Genomic DNA, 19,025 nt, shown 5'->3' with positions numbered 1-19,025 from the left:
CATGAATTCAAAGAAGTACTTCTTAGTAATTCTTTGATTGAATGCCCTAAATTTCAGTTCTCAACACCTTTGAAATGTCTGCTATTCATCTATAATGAAATTGATTTGATCAATGTTGTTTAAAGATGCAGTTTTTTGGTTTTAAATAGATGTGTAAAAACGGCGAATATGTGTCCCCCATTGACAAAAAATCAGGAAATTTCATACGCCCTTTAATCTAACTTTTAAGATGATTATGTTCAATCAAACACGTTTTTAAGACGAAGAATATTTTGCATTTGAAGTTATTTTCATATAGAAATATCAGTATACTTCAAAAAAATTTAGACCGGAACATAAACTGTAGAAAACATGAAAAGATGTGGCAAAATGAGCACCCCACTCTACCTGGTAACCTGTTGAGTCCAAATAATAACAATGCCTTCCTGAGGAAGACTATTTTATTTTTTGCTTAGACGCCTTCCTGCAACTTTATAACGCTCATTCTTTCAGTTGAAATTTAAAACAGAATCAATTACTGTTACGAGATGTTAAGAATATTTGTCCTTAGGACCCTTCACTTTAGTCAAAGCCAAGCCAAGGCGAAAGCAAAACATAAAATAGCCCTATCAAGACTTCATTTATCATTTTATAGACTTTTACAGTGTTGTACCTGCCATGCTCTAAGAACCTTGTTCTTCTAATCACGATTTTTGGTTGAATAGGACCACAGGTTTGACCATGAATTAAAAGCTATAAAATTACTGACGCCGGTGATTTCATGCGTCATACTTAGCATGTATCATAAATTTTCGTCCACTTGTCACTTCCCCCTTTTAGAAATTATTTTCATGCAAGTACATTTTTGTAGCAAACTTTATATAGTGGTTACTACGGGTATTTACCATCGACCCCAAGTTCGTGCAATTATGCAACAACCGGTATTATTCGTTATGTTGCACAGAGTAAGTCGTTATATTTGAACACCCAACCGTCAACAAAGGAGAAAACTTGGTTCGAGAAAATATAGGTCAGAAAGGAAATATGGGTCTGTGTAACTTCTTTACTTAGTACCTACCGAAAATAACTGCCGCCTTGAACCAAAGGTGGCTTTCGAAATACTCAGTTTACAAACACAATCTTTGAATGCTTGAAATAAACTTCACATTACAGCAAAACTGAATCATTCAAATTCCAAGATGGCGATTCAATTTAATCTGTCACGCATGCGCTTTTAAACAAGCACCTGTTACTTGACCTATTTACCTGTAGGCCAAATTATACATTAAAAAATAGTTCTATGGTCATGTTATAGATGTCTTTTTCTTTAAAAAATGAATGATTATTCAAGAGAAATATTTTATTTTATTATTCTCTACATTATTATATCTATTTTGCAACAAAAAATACTAAATATGACTGCAATATTAAATAAAAGGTTATCAGTAGAATTCATCCGCATTGTTTAGAAATACTCTTTCCATGTTTTTCTCATGCATCACGGTTTGTTACAACACATATTACTGTAACAATTAAAAACTAAAAGAACAACTATAACAATGGGAATTTTTTTTTAATTTTGTTTGACCCTCGAGTAAAATTAGTTTAGTTTTTATACAGCATGATAATTGATTTGTTTTATTATATAAAAATAGTCGGGTGCAAAGTCAAAATATTTTAGAAATGCACAGAATGTGAACATGGTGAATCAATAAATTCATGTTCAACAGTTGTCTTGTGAGGGGAAAACCATTTAACTTCTAAAAGGGTTTAAAAAAAAAGGTGTCTGTGTGTGGGGGGGGGGGGGTATGTTTTTTTTTCTGAGTCAGTTTTTTCTCAAAAATTGTATATTATATTTTAGGTATAGGGAAAATCAGCATGCAGAATATTTGTTTTTGTAATCTGCTTGACCAGATTTTTTTTCGATTCAATTGAGGTTATCAGAATATTTTTCATTCCAGGAAAAAAACACCATAACCCCGGGCCCTTGAAGTTAAATGGTCGTTCCCTTTTCTCTAATTAAAGAAAAAAATATATGTCAGTTACGGTGGTTTGATAGAAATTTTATTCATATTCTGAACTTGATGATACTGAACTTTCATAAGGATAGTAATGACCTTTACCATCAGTCGTTCAAATAGCCATTTCGGCTACCGTTAGCGTCAAAATGCCGTTACGTGACAAGTTCGTCAAATAGTTTCGTCAGAGGTCTCAGACCGTTATTTGTGGAAAAAATAACTTACTTTTAAATAGTCAAAACCAGTGGAATTTTTTACCATAGTCTAAAAGAAAGCGCACGTTTTATCGTCAAGCAACAACAAATACCGTTAACGTCATTTACTCAAAAGTTTTTATAAATCCCTTTTCACAAAGGTTACATGCATCGGGAATGAGGATTGCATTGCAACGGTTACATACATCGGGAACCTTGGTTACAATGGTTACATGAATCGGGAGTATTAGTTGCAATGGTTACATACATCGGGAATGAGGATTTCATTGCAACGGTTACATACATCGGGAACCTTGGTTACAATGGTTACATGAATCGGGAGTATTAGTTGCAATGGTTACATGCATCGGGAACTTTGGTTACAATGGTTACAGGAATCGGGATTATTAGTTGCAATGGTGACATGCATCGGGAACGAGGATTGCATTGGTCACATACATCGGGAACCTTGGTTACAATGGTTACAGGAATCGGGAGTATTAGTTGCAATGGTTACATGCATCGGTAATCTTTTTTACAATTTGTTCCTTTTCAAAATCTTGCTCCCCTGAAATTGATTTTCTCAATGTTTATGTGCGATTGCCTGTTAGTTTATATCATCAAAACTATGATCAACTATAGTAGATAAATAGACGCGTTAAATAGCAGACATAATCAACACGAAAAAGTATACTTCAAATGTTTCGAACATGGATGAATCGTCAGTCGATTTGTTATAACAGTTATAATGAGTTATTGCCCTTTTGACAATGATGAGTTTTACAGTTTTTTGGTGCCATATACTAAGTATAATTTTATACTATAATAGATGGATCGAAACTTTAAAATACGGAACTGTCCAGAAAGACAGGGTCAGCATTAAGAAAGTGTTTGTCCACGGTCTTTTCATGGGAGTTGTTGCCCCGAAGGGACATTTCTTTTACTTTTTCTTCTTTTTTTTAGGGGGGGATGGAAGATAAGGAGATACTGTTAACAACAAAAAAAGAGTTAAGTCATTCATTTTACTCGTCTGCAGTTCTTTAGAATATCCATTGTTGAAGGAGTTTGAATGTCCCTCTGGTATCGTCGGGCTATCGCTCTCCTTTGTTGAAGATGCACGTGGACATAGGCGAGCCTCTGGTTAAATTATTAAAATTATATATTTCTAGTGTGACCAAGCCAACCTATTCATTTCCTAAATGCCTACTCCTTCTACGTAAAATCAAAAGCCGACAAAGGAGTAGGTCCAGTAAGACCCCTTTACGGCCCTAAAATATAGCAATTTTTCAAAATTGTTAAAATATAAACTAAGTTATTTATTGGAAAGTAGAATGCTTCTGCAACATATTTTTGACAATGCAATGCACATCTAACTGGTACTTACATCATTTAGTCATGCTTAATTACTCAAATCTTCACATGCAATTTTAGCATTTTAGATAAAATTTAGACGGTTTCCGTCTTAAATGAAATTGCCCTCATTTGTGTTTATTCTTAATTTTAAAATGTAAGTTGTATTTGATGATACATAACATAAAGGTTGAAGATGAACACGGATGCGGCCACTTTCATTTTTGACAAAAAACCATCTGAAAAGGGACAGTTTTTGGGCTTGCATTTTTAAGCTTGAATCGGAGAGTTCTTAATGACTAAAATCTTTCACATAAACTAATTGAATCAACTGAAATAGACACTTACGTAAGTATTTCAAAAGTTTCCAAAATCTTTCGTCATGCAGATGAACCTGTAATTTGAGGCCAACATCGGCCCTTACCGGACCTATACTCCTGTCATTTGCTGCAATCAAATCAATCAAATCTCTGATTGACGGCGACAACTCTTCAATTACAGTACTGTTATTTAATAACTCATGACGACTTTTGCACATCTAAATTGCTGAAGATGACGGTATGATATCAATCGAGGACTCGGGAAATCGTTAATATTTTAAATATTGCGGAAGAAAATTGAGTCTACCTCTCATCAAACTCTTGATCAGAATAAAAACGGACGTGGTCACGTTGAACGTCGGTGAAAGAGTAATCCCATCAAAAACCTCAGCAAATTTCTTTATTCTTATTCTGATAGCAATGTTCATAAATTTAAACTTTTATATATTCAGGAAGATGACTAATATCTTCAGAGAATATTTAGCACAGAATCTGCGGAAACCTGGAAGTGGCTTCTTTGGTTGGTATGTTACGAAGGTATATATCAGTCTTCATAGTTTTTACCGTTCGGAACGAATTTGGGTGGGCTAAAAAGGATTGAATTTCCTTAGTTGTATGTGAGCCCTTGAAAGATTCTACAAGTAGTTTACAGCCATAAATATATGTTAGATAATAAGAAAAATTAGGCATCGCGCTCAAATCCCTGACAATGAACTAACGCCTAGGCATTAAGTTTTTGCCTGAAATTTTCAGCCTGGCATAAAACTTATTTTGAGAAATTTAAAAATTGTAATTCAACCTATTGCCAAACATCGTTTTAAAATAAAAGTCAACAAGAGAGCTTTGGTATTTTTGCTTCATCTTCCATATGATGTACAATCGGTTAAATATTCATGACATGCTTGATGTTAAGTTAAAATATTAATGTATATTAATCCACACATATCTTCACATTTTAATATTCATAACAGAATCATAGTAAACTTGCATGTCTATTCCAGGTTACTACTCATTTTGATATGTAAGTGATTGTATTTAATGAAAGGATGGACATTTACAGGTCGGCTGCTTCAGTATTCATAAAATGGAGAATTGAAATGGGGAATATGTCAAAGAGTCAACGACCCGACCAATTCAAGAACACACACGTCATTATCTTTCATCGGGTTATGAACAAAACATTTTGAAACTTTTAAACATCTTGGCACCAATTGCACCTATGATCAACAACTTTGTTTGTAACCTTTTTTCAAATTCAGAATATCTTTTTGAGACGAAATGTGGTTTTAGAAGAAAGTGCTGTAAAACTGTGTCAGATTGAACCACACTACGATGTTTTAGAGGTTGGGTTCGGACCAGGAGTTGGACTAGAAGCTGCTTGTAAATATGTAACGGGTAAGCTTGTAGAAATGTGACTGACTTATTACGCTTTATGTTACAAAAGTCTTTCTTAGAAAATGCAGTACAAAAACAAACATCATATGTGACATATGACAAATATATTGACACGAGACGTTATCTACCACAATGTGACAAATTCGTGAAGTGAAAAGTACAATCAAAACACAAATCTACAAACAAACAGCACAAAAAGTCTAAATCAATTGAAATTGCTTAGCTGTATTTGGAACAAGGTTCGGAATTTTGGGTCATCAATGCCGTGACTTCAACTTTGTACTTGTTTTGCTTTATATTTTTTTTTAATTTGAGCGTCACTGATGAGTCATATGTAGTCGAAATGCGGGTTTGGCGTACTAAATTATAATCCTGGTACCTTTGATGACTATTCTAACAGATGGCTTGGAATGATCAAAACCAGCACGTCTGCAGTGAATGAACATGGAAGATGGCGTGGAGCATGCATGTACTATGGACACACTTTTGTTTTCCAGAAACATGTGTCTGTTTCAATAAATGAGTTATTTACCGAGAAAGAGTGTGGCCAGGGTCATTCAAAAAAAAGGAGGAAAAATCTGATTTTGTCAAATTCTCGGGGCTTGGGGTTAAGATTCCTCTCTTTAATTTTTGTTATCAGTTTTGTTATTTCATACACTATCGTTATTGTTTTGTTTACATAATATATAATGTGCCCTTGTTCTTAATCTCAATTTTATATATTAACATTATGAAAAGAAGATGTGGTATGATTGCCAGTGAGACAGCTATCCACAAAAGACCAAAATGACAGACATTAACAACAATAGGTCACCCAATCTAATTAAAATATTGATCTCTGATTACGTTATACTACATAGTATAGATCAATATTTTAATTAGATTGATAGGTCACCGTACGGCCTTCAACAATGAGCAAGCCTAACCGCATAGTCAGCTATAAAAATTCATTTTTTAGTGTTAATGTTTAGTTTTTCCTTTACTTCAGATGGCAATGGTAAAATATATGGTATAGACTTTTCTGATAAAATGGTTTCACTAGCCAAAAGCCGACTAGCAAAGAAAATACATGATGGGAAAGTCTGCATTCGAAAAGGAAATGTTCTCGATCTTCCTTTCAAAAATGACACGTTTCACAGAGTGTTCCATTGTAATTAAGGTCTTTCCTTTCTTAAATGGAAAGACCTTACTGTATTTCGTTTGTTTATTATTATTAAGGTCTTTCCTTTCTTAAATGGAAAGACCTTACTGTATTTCGTTTGTTTATTATTATTATTATTCTTTTTCTTCTGCCGTTTTTCAAAGTTAATCGGTGATAAAAGTACGCAAGATATCAAAATGATCTTTGGTATCTAGTATCGGGTTAATAAAAGCTATCTTGTATAAGGGGCACCGAAGTGTACTATTTACTTTATAGGAGTTATCTCCCCAATTACAAAAAACACTGTTATCGCTATATCTCATAAACTATAAGACTTAGCGGCAAATGGTTTTTTTTTAAATGTTCCTTGCCAAAAGTTACAACTTCAAATTACTTTAGCCGAAGCGATCCAGTGACCTATTATAGGAGTTATTTCCCCTTGAATTTTTAAATTTTCGATATGCATATAAATCTCATGAACCGTAAGTCGTAAAGACTGCGGGTCTTCAGATTTGAGTTCATTGGACCAAAACTTGAAAATATAGGTCAAGGTCAAAGGTCAAGGTCATATTTTAGATTTTTAAAAGTTTTTAATTTCCCTATAATTCCTGAACGGTTAAAGATACAGGAAATTTAAGCAGTGAAAAATGCTTGGTACTTCAAGGGGCAACTTTTTTACATAATGACTATATTGATTTTACCATCATGTAAGGGACATAACTCCCACTGATGGTTTTTAAAAAGTCATTTTTAGGCAAAACTCTTAAACTAAAGGTCCTTGACCCATAGGGTCTTTTGCAATGACATTGTGGAGCAATGACCTTGACGAAGGTCACAAGGTCAAAGGTCAAGGTCATATTTTAGATTTCCATATGTCTTTGATTTCCCTATAATTATTGAATGATTATAGATACAGAAAAGTTAAGTAGTGAAAAATGCTTGGTACTTCAAGGGGCAACTTTGTTACAATATGACTGTATTGGTTTAACCATTGTGTAAGGGATATAATCCCCATTGGTGGTTTACAAAAATACGTTATTAGGCAAAACTCTTAAACAAAAGGTCCTACAGCCATAAGGTCTTGTGCAATGACATTGTGGAGTAATGACCTTGACATAGGTTGCAAGGTCAAAGGTCAAGGTCATATTTTAGATTTCCACATGTCTTTGATTTCCCCATAATTCTTGAATGATTATAGATACAGAAAATTTAAGGAGTGAAAAATGCTTGGTAAATAAAAAGGCAACTTTGTTACTATATGACTGTATAGGTTTTACCATTGTGTAAGGGACATAATCCCCATTGATGGTTTACAAAAAGACATTATTGGGCAAAACTCTTAAACAACAGGTCCTACACCACTAATGTCTTGTGCAATGACATTGTGAAGCAATAACCTTGACGAAGGTCACAAGGTCAAAGGTCAAAGGTCATATTTTAGATACTCATTTAAAAAGTTTTATGTGCATTTGAATGCATTTCTTGGTTGACATTGACCTTTGACCTTACTACTTCTTAAGGGATATCTCAGGAAGTAGAATTTGACCGGAAAAAATCAAGAGATAATTCAATTTAATACATCATTTTGGCCTTTATCGTTTTCGTCAAAATCTCGAGATACATTTGATGAAATTAAAGTGATTTTTCAAACTTTTATTGGAGGAAATCAAGCATGATCCCATATTGATAAAAATCAAAGTGATTTTCCTCTCACAAACTTTTAGTGGATGAAATCAAGCATGATCCCATTTAGACTTCTGCTGGATTATATTGATTACAATTGCACAACTATTCTCATTGCAATTTCTATAGGGTACCATTATTTACAATCCTTATAATTAGAAAAAAGTAAACATGTTGCCTGCTCTATGGTCGTGGTGTTGTCTCTTTTGCACATTCCCCATTTCCATTCTCAATTTTATTTATGACCTTTAGTTGTTTATTTCTGTATTATGTCATTGACAATCATGCCAAATCTTCTTTTTTTTATATACATTTTGCAAAGAAATTAATGAATGTGTGTATCATTCCGACAAAACCAGAGAATCCCGAAACGTCTAAACATATAGTAGAACCTATTACAACAGTTCCAGGATACAGTAGTTATATTTGATTATATCATGTGACTTCCATCACCATGTGACAGAAATGTAGGCATCGTCATTTCCAACACAGGTTGAGCGAACGGGTGAAACATGATAATCTTATACTGCACAAAATAATTAGTTACGGGAGATACACTGCAGAAGGACGATTTGCGGTAATTATCATGGTATGGTACTGCATTCTTTTTATAAAATTTGATATCCTTTTTAAAATGTTGATATTGAAGTTTGTGTTGTTTTAACTCCAATACCAAAATCAGTAAGACATTTACCGCACCGAGTTTGCCTTCTTCATTATCAACATACTGATTATTAATCAAAACCACGCAGAGACTAATCAACAGTACTCTGTTTGCAAATTTGTTAATAATTCCAAATACTAAGGATGTTCTTATCCCAGGAATAGATGATCTTAGCCGTATTTGGTACTTTTTGGGGATTTTTGGGTCCTTGGTCCTCTTCAACTTCATACTTGTTTGACTTTCTAACTATTGTGATCCGAGCGTCACTAATCAGTCTTAAAAAGACAAAAGACACGAGCGTCTGGGGCACCAAATTATAAGCCTGTTGCCTTTGATAACTATTATGATTTTATTTGTATCCTTGATTCCACAAATGAAAAACGAAATTTATGGTGAGCCGCCTATGCCGTTTTTTCTCTTGGTAACGTGGACGATGTTATCAACCAGCCATATACCATAGTCTGCAGATTTCACTAGTATAGGACTTATGGTGTTTTAAATACATTGATATATGTAACCAGAAGTGATTTCTTGAAAACCGCAAACCTGTTACTCTACTATTTCATACTTAAAAATATCTACCAACAATAGTTTATTGTTATCAACTACAATGATATCTTACTGGAGGTAATCCTTATGTTGAACGAAAATGATTGTGACTAAATAATTGGACATAGACAGTAAATATATTTATTGAAGTGACACGAATTGTTTGCAATAAAAAAAAAAAGAATTCATACACAATATTCATACGTAATAAACAATCAATATCAAGCAAAACATCTGGCTTATGAGACATTATATATGAAATATTATTTACAAATTAAAACAATGTAACAATAAATATATAAATATGGTTTTAAAAAAAATGTCACACCACTAAGTGGAATAAATGAAGACTTCTTTCTGTATTAATATTAAAATCATCCAAATATGACATATTTAAACAATAGTTTGATTAGTCAAACATTCAAGTAATCTTGCACACCACTGAAGTCTTTTGGTTTGATCTGAAATAGAAAACAAATTAATTGAGATCGTTTTAGGTGGAGTTCGTGTTGATCAGCTTTTTCCCCCTGTTGTGTTTTGTGTACTTTTGTTTGCCATTTTATCTTTTTTCTTATTTGCCATGGAGTTGTCAGTTTATTTTGCACTTTTCGGTTAAAATGGCTTTTTGATATGTGACATTATGTATAAATTTTACTTGGTGGGGGAGGGGTAAGGGTACAGGGAGGGGGAAGGATATTATTTCACCAATCTTTGGAATCTGAATAGTTTAAACAGAAAAGTCTCCTCCCCCCCCCCCCCCCCCCCCCCCCCCCCCCCCCAAACACACACACACACCCAGCACTGAAACTTAAATGGTCGTTTCCCTTTTATGTAGTTTTTGTAATAACATTCTGGCAACATGTGCGAGGGGGATAGGACCTTTATCGTGACTTCTGGATAGGGTGTTTTTAAGCTTAGGATTTCGGGATCGACAATTTCAGGATCCGGGAAATGTTGTTTTTTTCCAATTTCGGGTTGTCGGGATTTAAATTTATTAAAATTTGGGACCTTGGGATTTTGCGTTTTTGAGTCCAGGATTTCGGGATCGGGACCCCTCCTATCCCACCCGGCCCTTCATCTGCGTATGGTGCGTTTCGTTGTTGTTGCTTGCTTAACTCGCAGTGTCATTTACAGGTACCAATTATATTCATATACAGTATATATATCTAATACTTATCGGCTATCTTTAAGCATTATGGAAACAGCATCGTGATAACTGTAGTAAGTTGGAATGCCTTTAACTTCTACTTTTGAGCAACCTTTGACATAGACATGATCAATCAATGTACCACCTTCTGTTGTGGCCTCTTCCACTAGCTGTTGAAATCCTTTTGAAGTCATATAGTCCAGTATGGATCTTTCTCCCTTTAATATGTCTTGATTAAAGTCACCTAAAACAATGATATTGTTTGAAAGTTCAGTCAATTTGCTTACAAACGAAATAAATGTTTTAAGAAATATTCCAATTTGATACTTCTGAGTTCTATATATTGTTGCCACAAGGACATTCATGGTGGGAATTCTGAAAGTCATACATTCTAGATTTTCCACGGTAATGTTACAATTTTCATATTCAGAATCTGTTTTTACATATACTCCTACTCCTCCGTGGCCCATAGCTTGCAAATTCATAAACACAGAATTAGTCGGTGTGTAGGCTGCAGATCTTGGTTGGTGATAAAAATCATAGTTAGGAAGATAAACATGATCAGAGGAAGATTCAAGCCATGTTTCAGTCAGACAGACATAATCTGCATCTGTACAGTCTGAATTAGCCACTAAATCATTTTTATGAGCTCTTAGTCCTTGGATATTGTGATAAACAATAGTTACAAGTGTTTCTTCAGATGATGCTTCTACATTTTCAGTCAGATAATGTTTCATTGTTTTTATGCCTGTTATGATATCAGGATCACAGTATATTTTTTTACCAAGTGTTTTGTCATCAATTGGTAATATATGAAGCCCTTCTTTTGTAGTAACTCTACTCAATGCAACATATGCCTGGCCATAAGTGAAGCATTTATTCAAATCCACAACTGCTTGTGAAACTGTCAAACCCTGAACTTTATGAACAGTACATGCCCATGCTAACTGCAAAGGAAACTGTTTTCTCGTTCCATTTTTGAATGGTATGTCCTCTGTAGATGGTTCCAATCCAACGCATCTTTTCCCATTTATTGTTTTTTGAATCTTAGCGTTTTTTCCTACTCTCTCATTGTCAAAATTGATAAAAATAACATTCGGCAAAGACCCTTCTAAAAATTCTGCAATGCTGACAATAGTGCCCATTACCCCATTTACCAAGCCATCATTGACGGCTTCATTCTTTTTCAGCATTACGCGGGCTCCTTCAGCTAATAGAATTGAAGTTGGGAGACAAATATCAGTTTGTGAAAAATTTGCTGTTTTCTTTCTTAGTTTTCCTGTAGCTTTATTTTTTTCAAAATCTTGTGCTTCAATTAACTTAGGTTCACTGGACAGTTTAATAACCATTTCAGTATTGTGAATATTAATCTCATTATTAGTAGCATAAATGTGTAAAGCTTCATCTGTCCCACTACCTATACACTGCTTTAACATTTTTAAATCTGAGGATTCTAAAGGAGAATATTTGTCTTTTATCCTAAGTCTATTCAATAACTGAGCAAACAAACCATCTTCACGTTGTCTCATGACTTCATCTAATTCTACAATAGTGAAGAAATCGTTCCACAGATAGTTCAAAGGATTCGATGGATCATCTACATAAAGTTTATCAGTTTTTCGGCATTTTACTGGTGGTAACTGAAAAAAATCTCCAACAGCTATCACTGAAACCCCACCAAAAGGATCTTTTTCAGGTCTTTTCTTGATCTGACGCAACCGTTCATGAATGAAGAATAACAACCTCTTGTTGACCATTGAGACTTCGTCTATGATTAAAATTTGTAAATTTTCTAATTTTGACCTTAAAGTGTTCAGCTTATCTTCACCAAGCATCGCTTTGTCAACAGTAAGAGTTTTGAAAATAGAAAGAGCATGGTGAATCGTCAATCCATTTATATTGAAGGCTGCAGTGCCAGTTGGTGCAGTCAATAAAACTGTCAAATCGTCTGGACTAGGAGAGCAACGAGCAAGAATTCTTGTGGTTTCATAATGTAAGCATTTAATCAGATGGCTTTTTCCTGTTCCAGCTCCGCCTGTTACAAAGACGTGAAAGGGAGGGGGATTTTTACCATTGGCTTTTAGGTTGCACCATTCTCTTACCTTATAGAAAATACGCCTTTGTTTCATGTTTAAACCTCTCAACAAGGGTATAACTTCCGACCTTAGTAAACAAGTTTTAATCCCATTTCCACTAACTATTTCTGGCTTGTTACTTTTATTTAAATCTGGTATTCCAAATTCAGGACTGTCGACTTCTATGACAGTTGAAGATTTGGCTGCTTCAGTGCATTCACTTCTTTCACTCTCTGTTTCTGGACATAGGTCTGCCCACGCATCTTCTTGGTAATCATTTTCTTCCAATTTTTGTTCTGCAGCTTCTAGCTCTTTGCCACTTTTCACAAAGTTGGACATGTTAGTATTAACTATTTGTTCGACTTTAACAAGAACCTCTTTCTGATTATACCTGACCATTCCTGATTTGTAAAACAATTCATATGTCAAAAATTGTGGCGGTTTCAACTGTTCCTCTAATCTGTAAGGTAAATATAACTGTAAAATACTTTGGTAGTACTGTTCAGGCGATGTTTCAATGGAAAATCGTGCATATTTGATAATAGCAGGCTGGGTTCTTGTCCGCTTTCTGATGTATCCCATATCATTTTTAAGTTTGAATGTGGTATCTTCATTTATTTTATTTGGAATCTGTGTTTCTGCTAAAACTGAAAACTCGGAGCAAAATGAAGCTAAACACATCTGATTAAATAATTCAAGTTCTGGTCGACTTTTATATCTATCAGTAATGCTTTTCATCCAAAGTTCGATATCATCACCGTCATCAATGTCATCATCATCATCGATTTCCTTTGAAGGTTTTTTTGTATTTGCGCTTTTAGATTTGATTAAAAGTTCTTTTAGAGGAATACTCATTTTACATGGATTTTCTCCAACTGGAATGAATTCAACTTTTCTTGAACATTCTTTCAAACTTAAGCCGATCACTCTAAAAACAGCTTCTTGGGCACTCAGCTCTCGAAAGTGAAAGTATGCAGTACCTACTTGTTTCATTGTATGTTGTGCATTCAAATTTCCATCAGCGGCCTCATTTTTTGTTTGTTGTAGCAACAATCCAAGTTCACGTTCTGATTTACTGATGTAACTTATTATATAAACAACACAAGAATAAGCATCTAATATGTATTGTATGTCCATATTTGCATCCCATGCTTTCAGGAGATGCGGGTTGTACTGATTGATAAACATTTCATTTTTGTTTCTTTTTAACACCACAGTATTTCTATATGTAACTGACCTAAAGCATTCTTGAAAATCTTCCTGAGATACTCCTGCCCTTATGAATAACTCCGTAGTAGTTAAATTTTCCTTTTCACAGTCTTTGATTACAGCCCATAGAGATTCTAATATCTTTTTAGCTTCTAATGAACTAATTCCCGATTTTGGTTTTTCAACAACATCATCGTCAACATCTTCATCAGTGTCATCAGCAACACTACATTCTTCTTCATCATCCTTAGGTGGGCGTGATATAAATGTTTTTTCAGAGGGTGGTCTTGGGAAATTAAAACGACACACAGTTCCCTTTTTTCTACAACTTTTTGAATGTGTTTTGCTATGTTGTTGTACAGTTGTGACAATGTCTTTTAGCTCTGAGTCCTCGGTTTCCAGCGGTAGTTTACATGTTATATATTTGTCAACAAACTCAGTTACAATATCATCTTCATCTTCATTAAATTTTGGGGCATCTTCTACCCAGAACAAACAGTGCGTGTGTGGAGAACCTCTCTGTTGAAATTCAACTCTATAAAAGTAGTCTATCACATGACCAATTGGTTGAGCATCTGACATTATAACATCTTTTAGAAATCTTTTAAATCTACGATCAAACATTCGTGCAGGTGTAACAGGATTACTACAAAGGACTTTGCACTTTTCATCCCAAGTAAGTTCGTCAAACTTACGAATATCTCCTTGTTGCTTCAATATTGTTTCTATGATTTCTTTCCATCTGAAGTCTGCAGAAGAAAACGAGGCAAAGAATGTGGGAATACCTAACTGGCGAATCATAGCAAAAATATTCTTTTGTTCAGCTTGCCAATAAGGAGGTGTTCCTCTTACAGGTTTCATAAACTTTATTGCCTCATCTTTTCGGAATAACCCATGTAATGTGTCTTTATCACATAGCATTTTGCCTGTTACTTTCTTTCCATTTGAAAACACCGATCCTTTCCTTAAGGAAATTTGAACATTTGACATAACTCTATCTAGTTCAGACATATATTGACAAAAGAATATATAAGAAGTATCTCTTGCAAATCGGTTTTCTACACTCATTAATCTCAGATTGAAATATCTTAATAAAGATAACTTTTCTTCTCTCTCTTCATTCAATGTGTTTTTACCTGTAGGATAATGTACTGGAAACGTTTGAGCTTCAATACCCTTTGTTCTCAAAAGACTTACAGGGTTATTTTCCTCTGCAGGTGATAGATTGAATTCCTTATCAAACAATGCATCTAAAGCTTCCTGTGCAATATCAGCAGGCTGTAAACATGTGTCCAACTGAACGCCCTGTAAAGTATCATCTAAGTATGTATCCGCTTCATTTGTTTGTTCCTCTGTATTTGACCTATCTTGCAAATTATCATTTAGCGTTTCATTTGTTGTTGTTGAAGTGTCCATGCTCTCTACTTCAGGGCAACAGTCGTTATTTTGTAAAGGAATAGGGTTCAACCACTTTTCATTGATTACTATATTTGAATACCACTCATTTTTTTCTTTTAAAAATAGCAATGCTTCTTCTAAATGTTTAGTATCAACAAATTGATATTCCTCATAACCCTTATACTGTAATTTCCTTTTGAGCTTCACTTTAACTAAACAATTGTCATCTTCAGATCTAGGCAAAGTAGTAGTTACCTTAAAAATATCTGACGGTACACAAACACATGGTCCATGAACTGCCTTTTGGCCACCTTTAGGTAGAGCAATTATCTTCATGAAAGGTATATTAAGAGAAATTAAATGTTGTTCTAGTTGATTTAATTTGCTAAGTTCATTAGGAACATCATCTAATAATAAGTTGTTAAAAAAAGATTCAGCAGGCACTTTTCCTTTCTGGATCTTTCTGTGACATGTGTAACAAATCCAAAGGGATTGTCTACTAGTTCCTTGATACTTACATTCATCTTCGCATTCGTCTAAACATTTATGCAAATACTTATCAGAAATGCAAGTGTCTGCTACATCTTTTACAGAATCCTTTTGATACAAATCCTTCTTATATTCCATGACTTGATTTTGAAAACAAAGTCTAAAACAGCAAGCACAAATATATTCAGGTCCTTCACATACATCTTTCTTAAATTTTTTAATAACTTTTGTTATGTCTTTGCTTTCTTCTTTAGAAAGAATTCTTTTAGACAAAATCTGAGATTTAACATTTCTTCTGTGTTCATCATCAGTAGCATACTTGTGAATGCTTGCCTGTTTCACCTTATTTTGATAATCATCATCAGTAGCATACTTGTGAATGCTTGCCTGTTTCACCTTAGTTTGATATTCATCATCAGTAGCATACTTGTGAATGCTTGCCTGTTTAATTCTATTTTGATGTTCATTGTCAGTAGCATATTTGTGGATGCTTGCATGTTTCAGTTTATTTTTGAATTCATCATTATTTTTATATTTTTCAATGCTTTCATTTTTTTTTCCTTCTCTGTGTTTTTCGTCTGCTATATACTTATCTTTTGAAGCTTTTTTAATATCTAATTTATATGTGTAATCATTCTGATACTTCTCCTTTCCTTGTCTTATTTTCTGAGCTTTGTACGACTTATCGTTCGAATACTTTTTCTTTAGTGCTGATAATTTGTTGTACCTTAATTGAGAATCAGTGTGATACTTTAATTTTTGTTTTTCGCATTTTGATACGTTTTGTTGTTCAGTTACATCTTTACCTGAATGTATTTCTTTCTGTGACGATTTAACAGAAGAATTGTTTTCATCATTTAGACTACTAGCCCGTTGATCCAGTTTTTTGTGTTTCTTTGAAACAAATAAATCATTTTGCTCACATTTTCTCTTCATTGCAACTCTATTACTTTCAAGTGGTATGTCCATCTCTGGTAAAACTGATAATACAACCTCATAGTGTTGTAAGTCTCCGTTGTGTTGAAGATAGATTGCACGTTCATTTATTTCACTGTTTGTAAAAATTTGAGACGATGAATACTTTATCCATACTCCATTATAAAACGTATAAATATCCGTTTTAAGAAGGTCTGCTGCAGCGATTATTTCCAATGCAGTTCCCCATGAATTGTTCTCTCTCATTTTACGACCACTTATATGTTCTTCCACTGAATCATATTGATTTTCTAATAGACTGGTCAATTGACATGAAATACTCAAGCTATGCTTTATTATGTCTTGTCTAACTTTTGTATGGAATTTTTGTCTTTGTGAAACAGCATAAGATATTGCTCTAAAGAGACAGTTTCCGTCTGCTATGATGGGCTTTGTTTCCAAGGGAATGCCAATATTACACGATTCTGTACTGCACGTGTTCTTATTCACTTCTTTTGAAGATATATTAAATATTGTACAGAGTTTCCTTTTAGAACAAAGATCTAATGGCTTGAAAGCAAAATTAGATCTACAATCAGACATCATTTCTATATCAGAAACTTCATTTTCTTTAATAAATGTACATGGAGACCCTACCTTTGAAAAATCTACTGATTCCATGTCATCTGATATGTCCATTAACCTGTCGGATTCAATGTCATCTGATACATTGTGTGATATGTTCATTAATCTGTCTGATTTAATGTCATTTGAAAAATCAGATACACGACTCTTGGTTTTTTTCAACAATCCTCCCTTTATATTGTCGATTGTTTCTTCATTAGTCTCATTTTCTTCAATACTATGCTTAGTATCTAAATAACCTAGTATTGGTACACTATCTTGTATTTCAATATGTTGCACATTATCTTGTAATGTCATATCTACATTACTGTCAACTGTGTCTTGCATTGCAACAGTAATTCCTGTTACATCAAAAGGTACAGATTGGTCATCCTGGACAAAATTACAAAAGTGTTGATAAACAGCTTGAATGTCAGGAAGTTCAAATACAATACTAGAACCATAATTATCTACTAGACCAAAACGATTTCTTGCATGAGAATCAAACATATATATTTTGTTATTCTGCTTTATTACTAATGATGTTGTTGCTCTTACAGTAACAAAGCATCCATCTGAGTCTATTAATGCATATTGCAGGGCTTGGTCCAAAGGTAAGACGCCATCAAAATCTGGGTCAACGTCATGTACAAATGCACAAATGGAACGTTTCTTGCGACAATGAATAATACGATTTCTTAGATCTACAAATTCTGGAAGGTCTTCCACACAGAGATAATTATTAGTACCGTGCACAGATGTATAAATGTCGTTACCTTCAATTAGTATATTGTCAAGATAAAACTTGTTCCATGCAAAAACTGGTTTCAATTTACTGTGCACTATTGCGGATAAACAATTACTAACACATTGTTTCCCAGCGTTTTCACCAAACCTGGTATTTCCTTGATGGAAACTACCCTGAATGACTCGATTATTTTGTTCTAGTGTTACTTGTGATCTTGATAAATCATATAAAACTACCGGATTTTCAAACCTGATATTTACATGCATACCTGTTTTCTGTTCACCTTTCCATAAATTGGAATCTACAGATTTGTCTGCTTTGTTATCAATGTCATTTTTATTATTTCTACCCAGACATGCTTGCTTGTTTTCTAACTGATTGTGGATTGAATCTGAATAACGTTTTAGTTTACTCAATTCTGAATTGTTCAAATTAGTCTTAACTAAATGTATGTTGCAGTCAACAGAAGGAGTAGTCAATTCATTAACAGTTTGATACTGTTCAGTGGTATTGGCAACAGTATGCCCAGTTAAATCAGTAACAGTGTCATTGCAATCAGAGTTAACAGTTAATTCATTATCAGTGAGATTTCTTTTGACAACAGAGTTAACAGTCAATTCATTATCAGTGTGATTTCTTTCAGTATTATTGACAACAGAGTTAACAGTCAATTCATTATCAGTGTGATTTCTTTCAGTATTATTGACAACAGAGTTAACAGTCAATTCATTATCAGTGTGATTTCTTTTATTGACAACAGAGTTAACAGTCAATTCATTAACAGTGTGATTTCTTTTATTGACAACAGAGTTAACAGTCAATTCATTATCACTGTGATTTCTTTTATTGACAACAGAGTTAACAGTCAATTCATTAACAGTGTGATTTCTTTTATTGACAACAGAGTTAACAGTCAATTCATTATCAGTGTGATTTCTTATATTGACAACAGAGTTAACAGTCAATTCATTATCAGTGTGATTTCTTTTATTGACAACAGAGTTAACAGTCAATTTATTATCAGTGTGATTTCTTTCAGTATGATTGACAACAGAGTTAACAGTCAATTCATTATCAGTGTGATTTCTTTTATTGACAACAGAGTTAACAGTCAAAACAGTGTCATT

At 33.9% G+C, this 19,025-nt stretch overlaps 3 protein-coding genes across 3 annotated transcripts in view; 1 reads left to right on the top strand and 2 right to left on the bottom strand.

Moving 5' to 3' along the window:
* Positions 1 to 1,271, bottom strand: part of LOC134693968 (catenin beta-like) — a 37,081-nt gene extending 35,810 nt beyond the window's left edge. The window contains exon 1 of the mRNA XM_063554947.1: positions 1,058 to 1,271. The gene's annotated coding sequence lies outside the window, so the exon portion shown is untranslated. The remainder of the gene's footprint in view (positions 1 to 1,057) is intronic.
* A 183-nt stretch (positions 1,272 to 1,454) lies between these two features.
* Positions 1,455 to 6,414, top strand: LOC134694088 (ubiquinone/menaquinone biosynthesis C-methyltransferase UbiE-like). The gene is made up of 4 exons (XM_063555083.1): positions 1,455 to 1,482; positions 4,314 to 4,398; positions 5,121 to 5,256; positions 6,245 to 6,414. The coding sequence occupies exons 2-4, from the start codon at positions 4,318 to 4,320 to the stop codon at positions 6,412 to 6,414; spliced, it is 387 nt and encodes a 128-aa protein (XP_063411153.1). The 5' UTR covers positions 1,455 to 1,482; positions 4,314 to 4,317.
* Positions 6,415 to 10,466: 4,052 nt separating this feature from the next.
* Positions 10,467 to 19,024, bottom strand: LOC134694087 (uncharacterized). The gene is made up of 3 exons (XM_063555082.1): positions 19,017 to 19,024; positions 16,201 to 18,690; positions 10,467 to 16,062 (listed from the first exon to the last, which is right to left on the bottom strand). The coding sequence occupies exons 1-3, from the start codon at positions 19,022 to 19,024 to the stop codon at positions 10,467 to 10,469; spliced, it is 8,094 nt and encodes a 2,697-aa protein (XP_063411152.1).
* Between the last annotated feature and the right edge of the window lies 1 nt (position 19,025).

The sequence above is a fragment of the Mytilus trossulus genome, chromosome 13 (assembly GCF_036588685.1).
Source record: "Mytilus trossulus isolate FHL-02 chromosome 13, PNRI_Mtr1.1.1.hap1, whole genome shotgun sequence".
Classification (NCBI taxonomy): domain Eukaryota; kingdom Metazoa; phylum Mollusca; class Bivalvia; order Mytilida; family Mytilidae; genus Mytilus; species Mytilus trossulus.
The sequence above is the reverse complement of the archived record's forward strand: the minus strand, read 5'-3'. Positions and strand labels throughout refer to the sequence as shown.

Coding starts and splice junctions, on each gene's coding strand:
- LOC134694088 (XM_063555083.1), top strand. CDS start 4,318: ATGACTAATATCTTCAGAGAATATTTAGCACAGAATCTGCGGAAACCT. Junction 4,399..5,120: donor TTGGTTGGTATGTTACGAAG/GTATATATCAGT, acceptor TTTCAAATTCAG/AATATCTTTTTGAGACGAAA. Junction 5,257..6,244: donor TGCTTGTAAATATGTAACGG/GTAAGCTTGTAG, acceptor CCTTTACTTCAG/ATGGCAATGGTAAAATATAT.
- LOC134694087 (XM_063555082.1), bottom strand. Junction 16,063..16,200: donor AAAAAAGCTTCAAAAGATAA/GTATATAGCAGA, acceptor ACATCAAAATAG/AATTAAACAGGCAAGCATTC.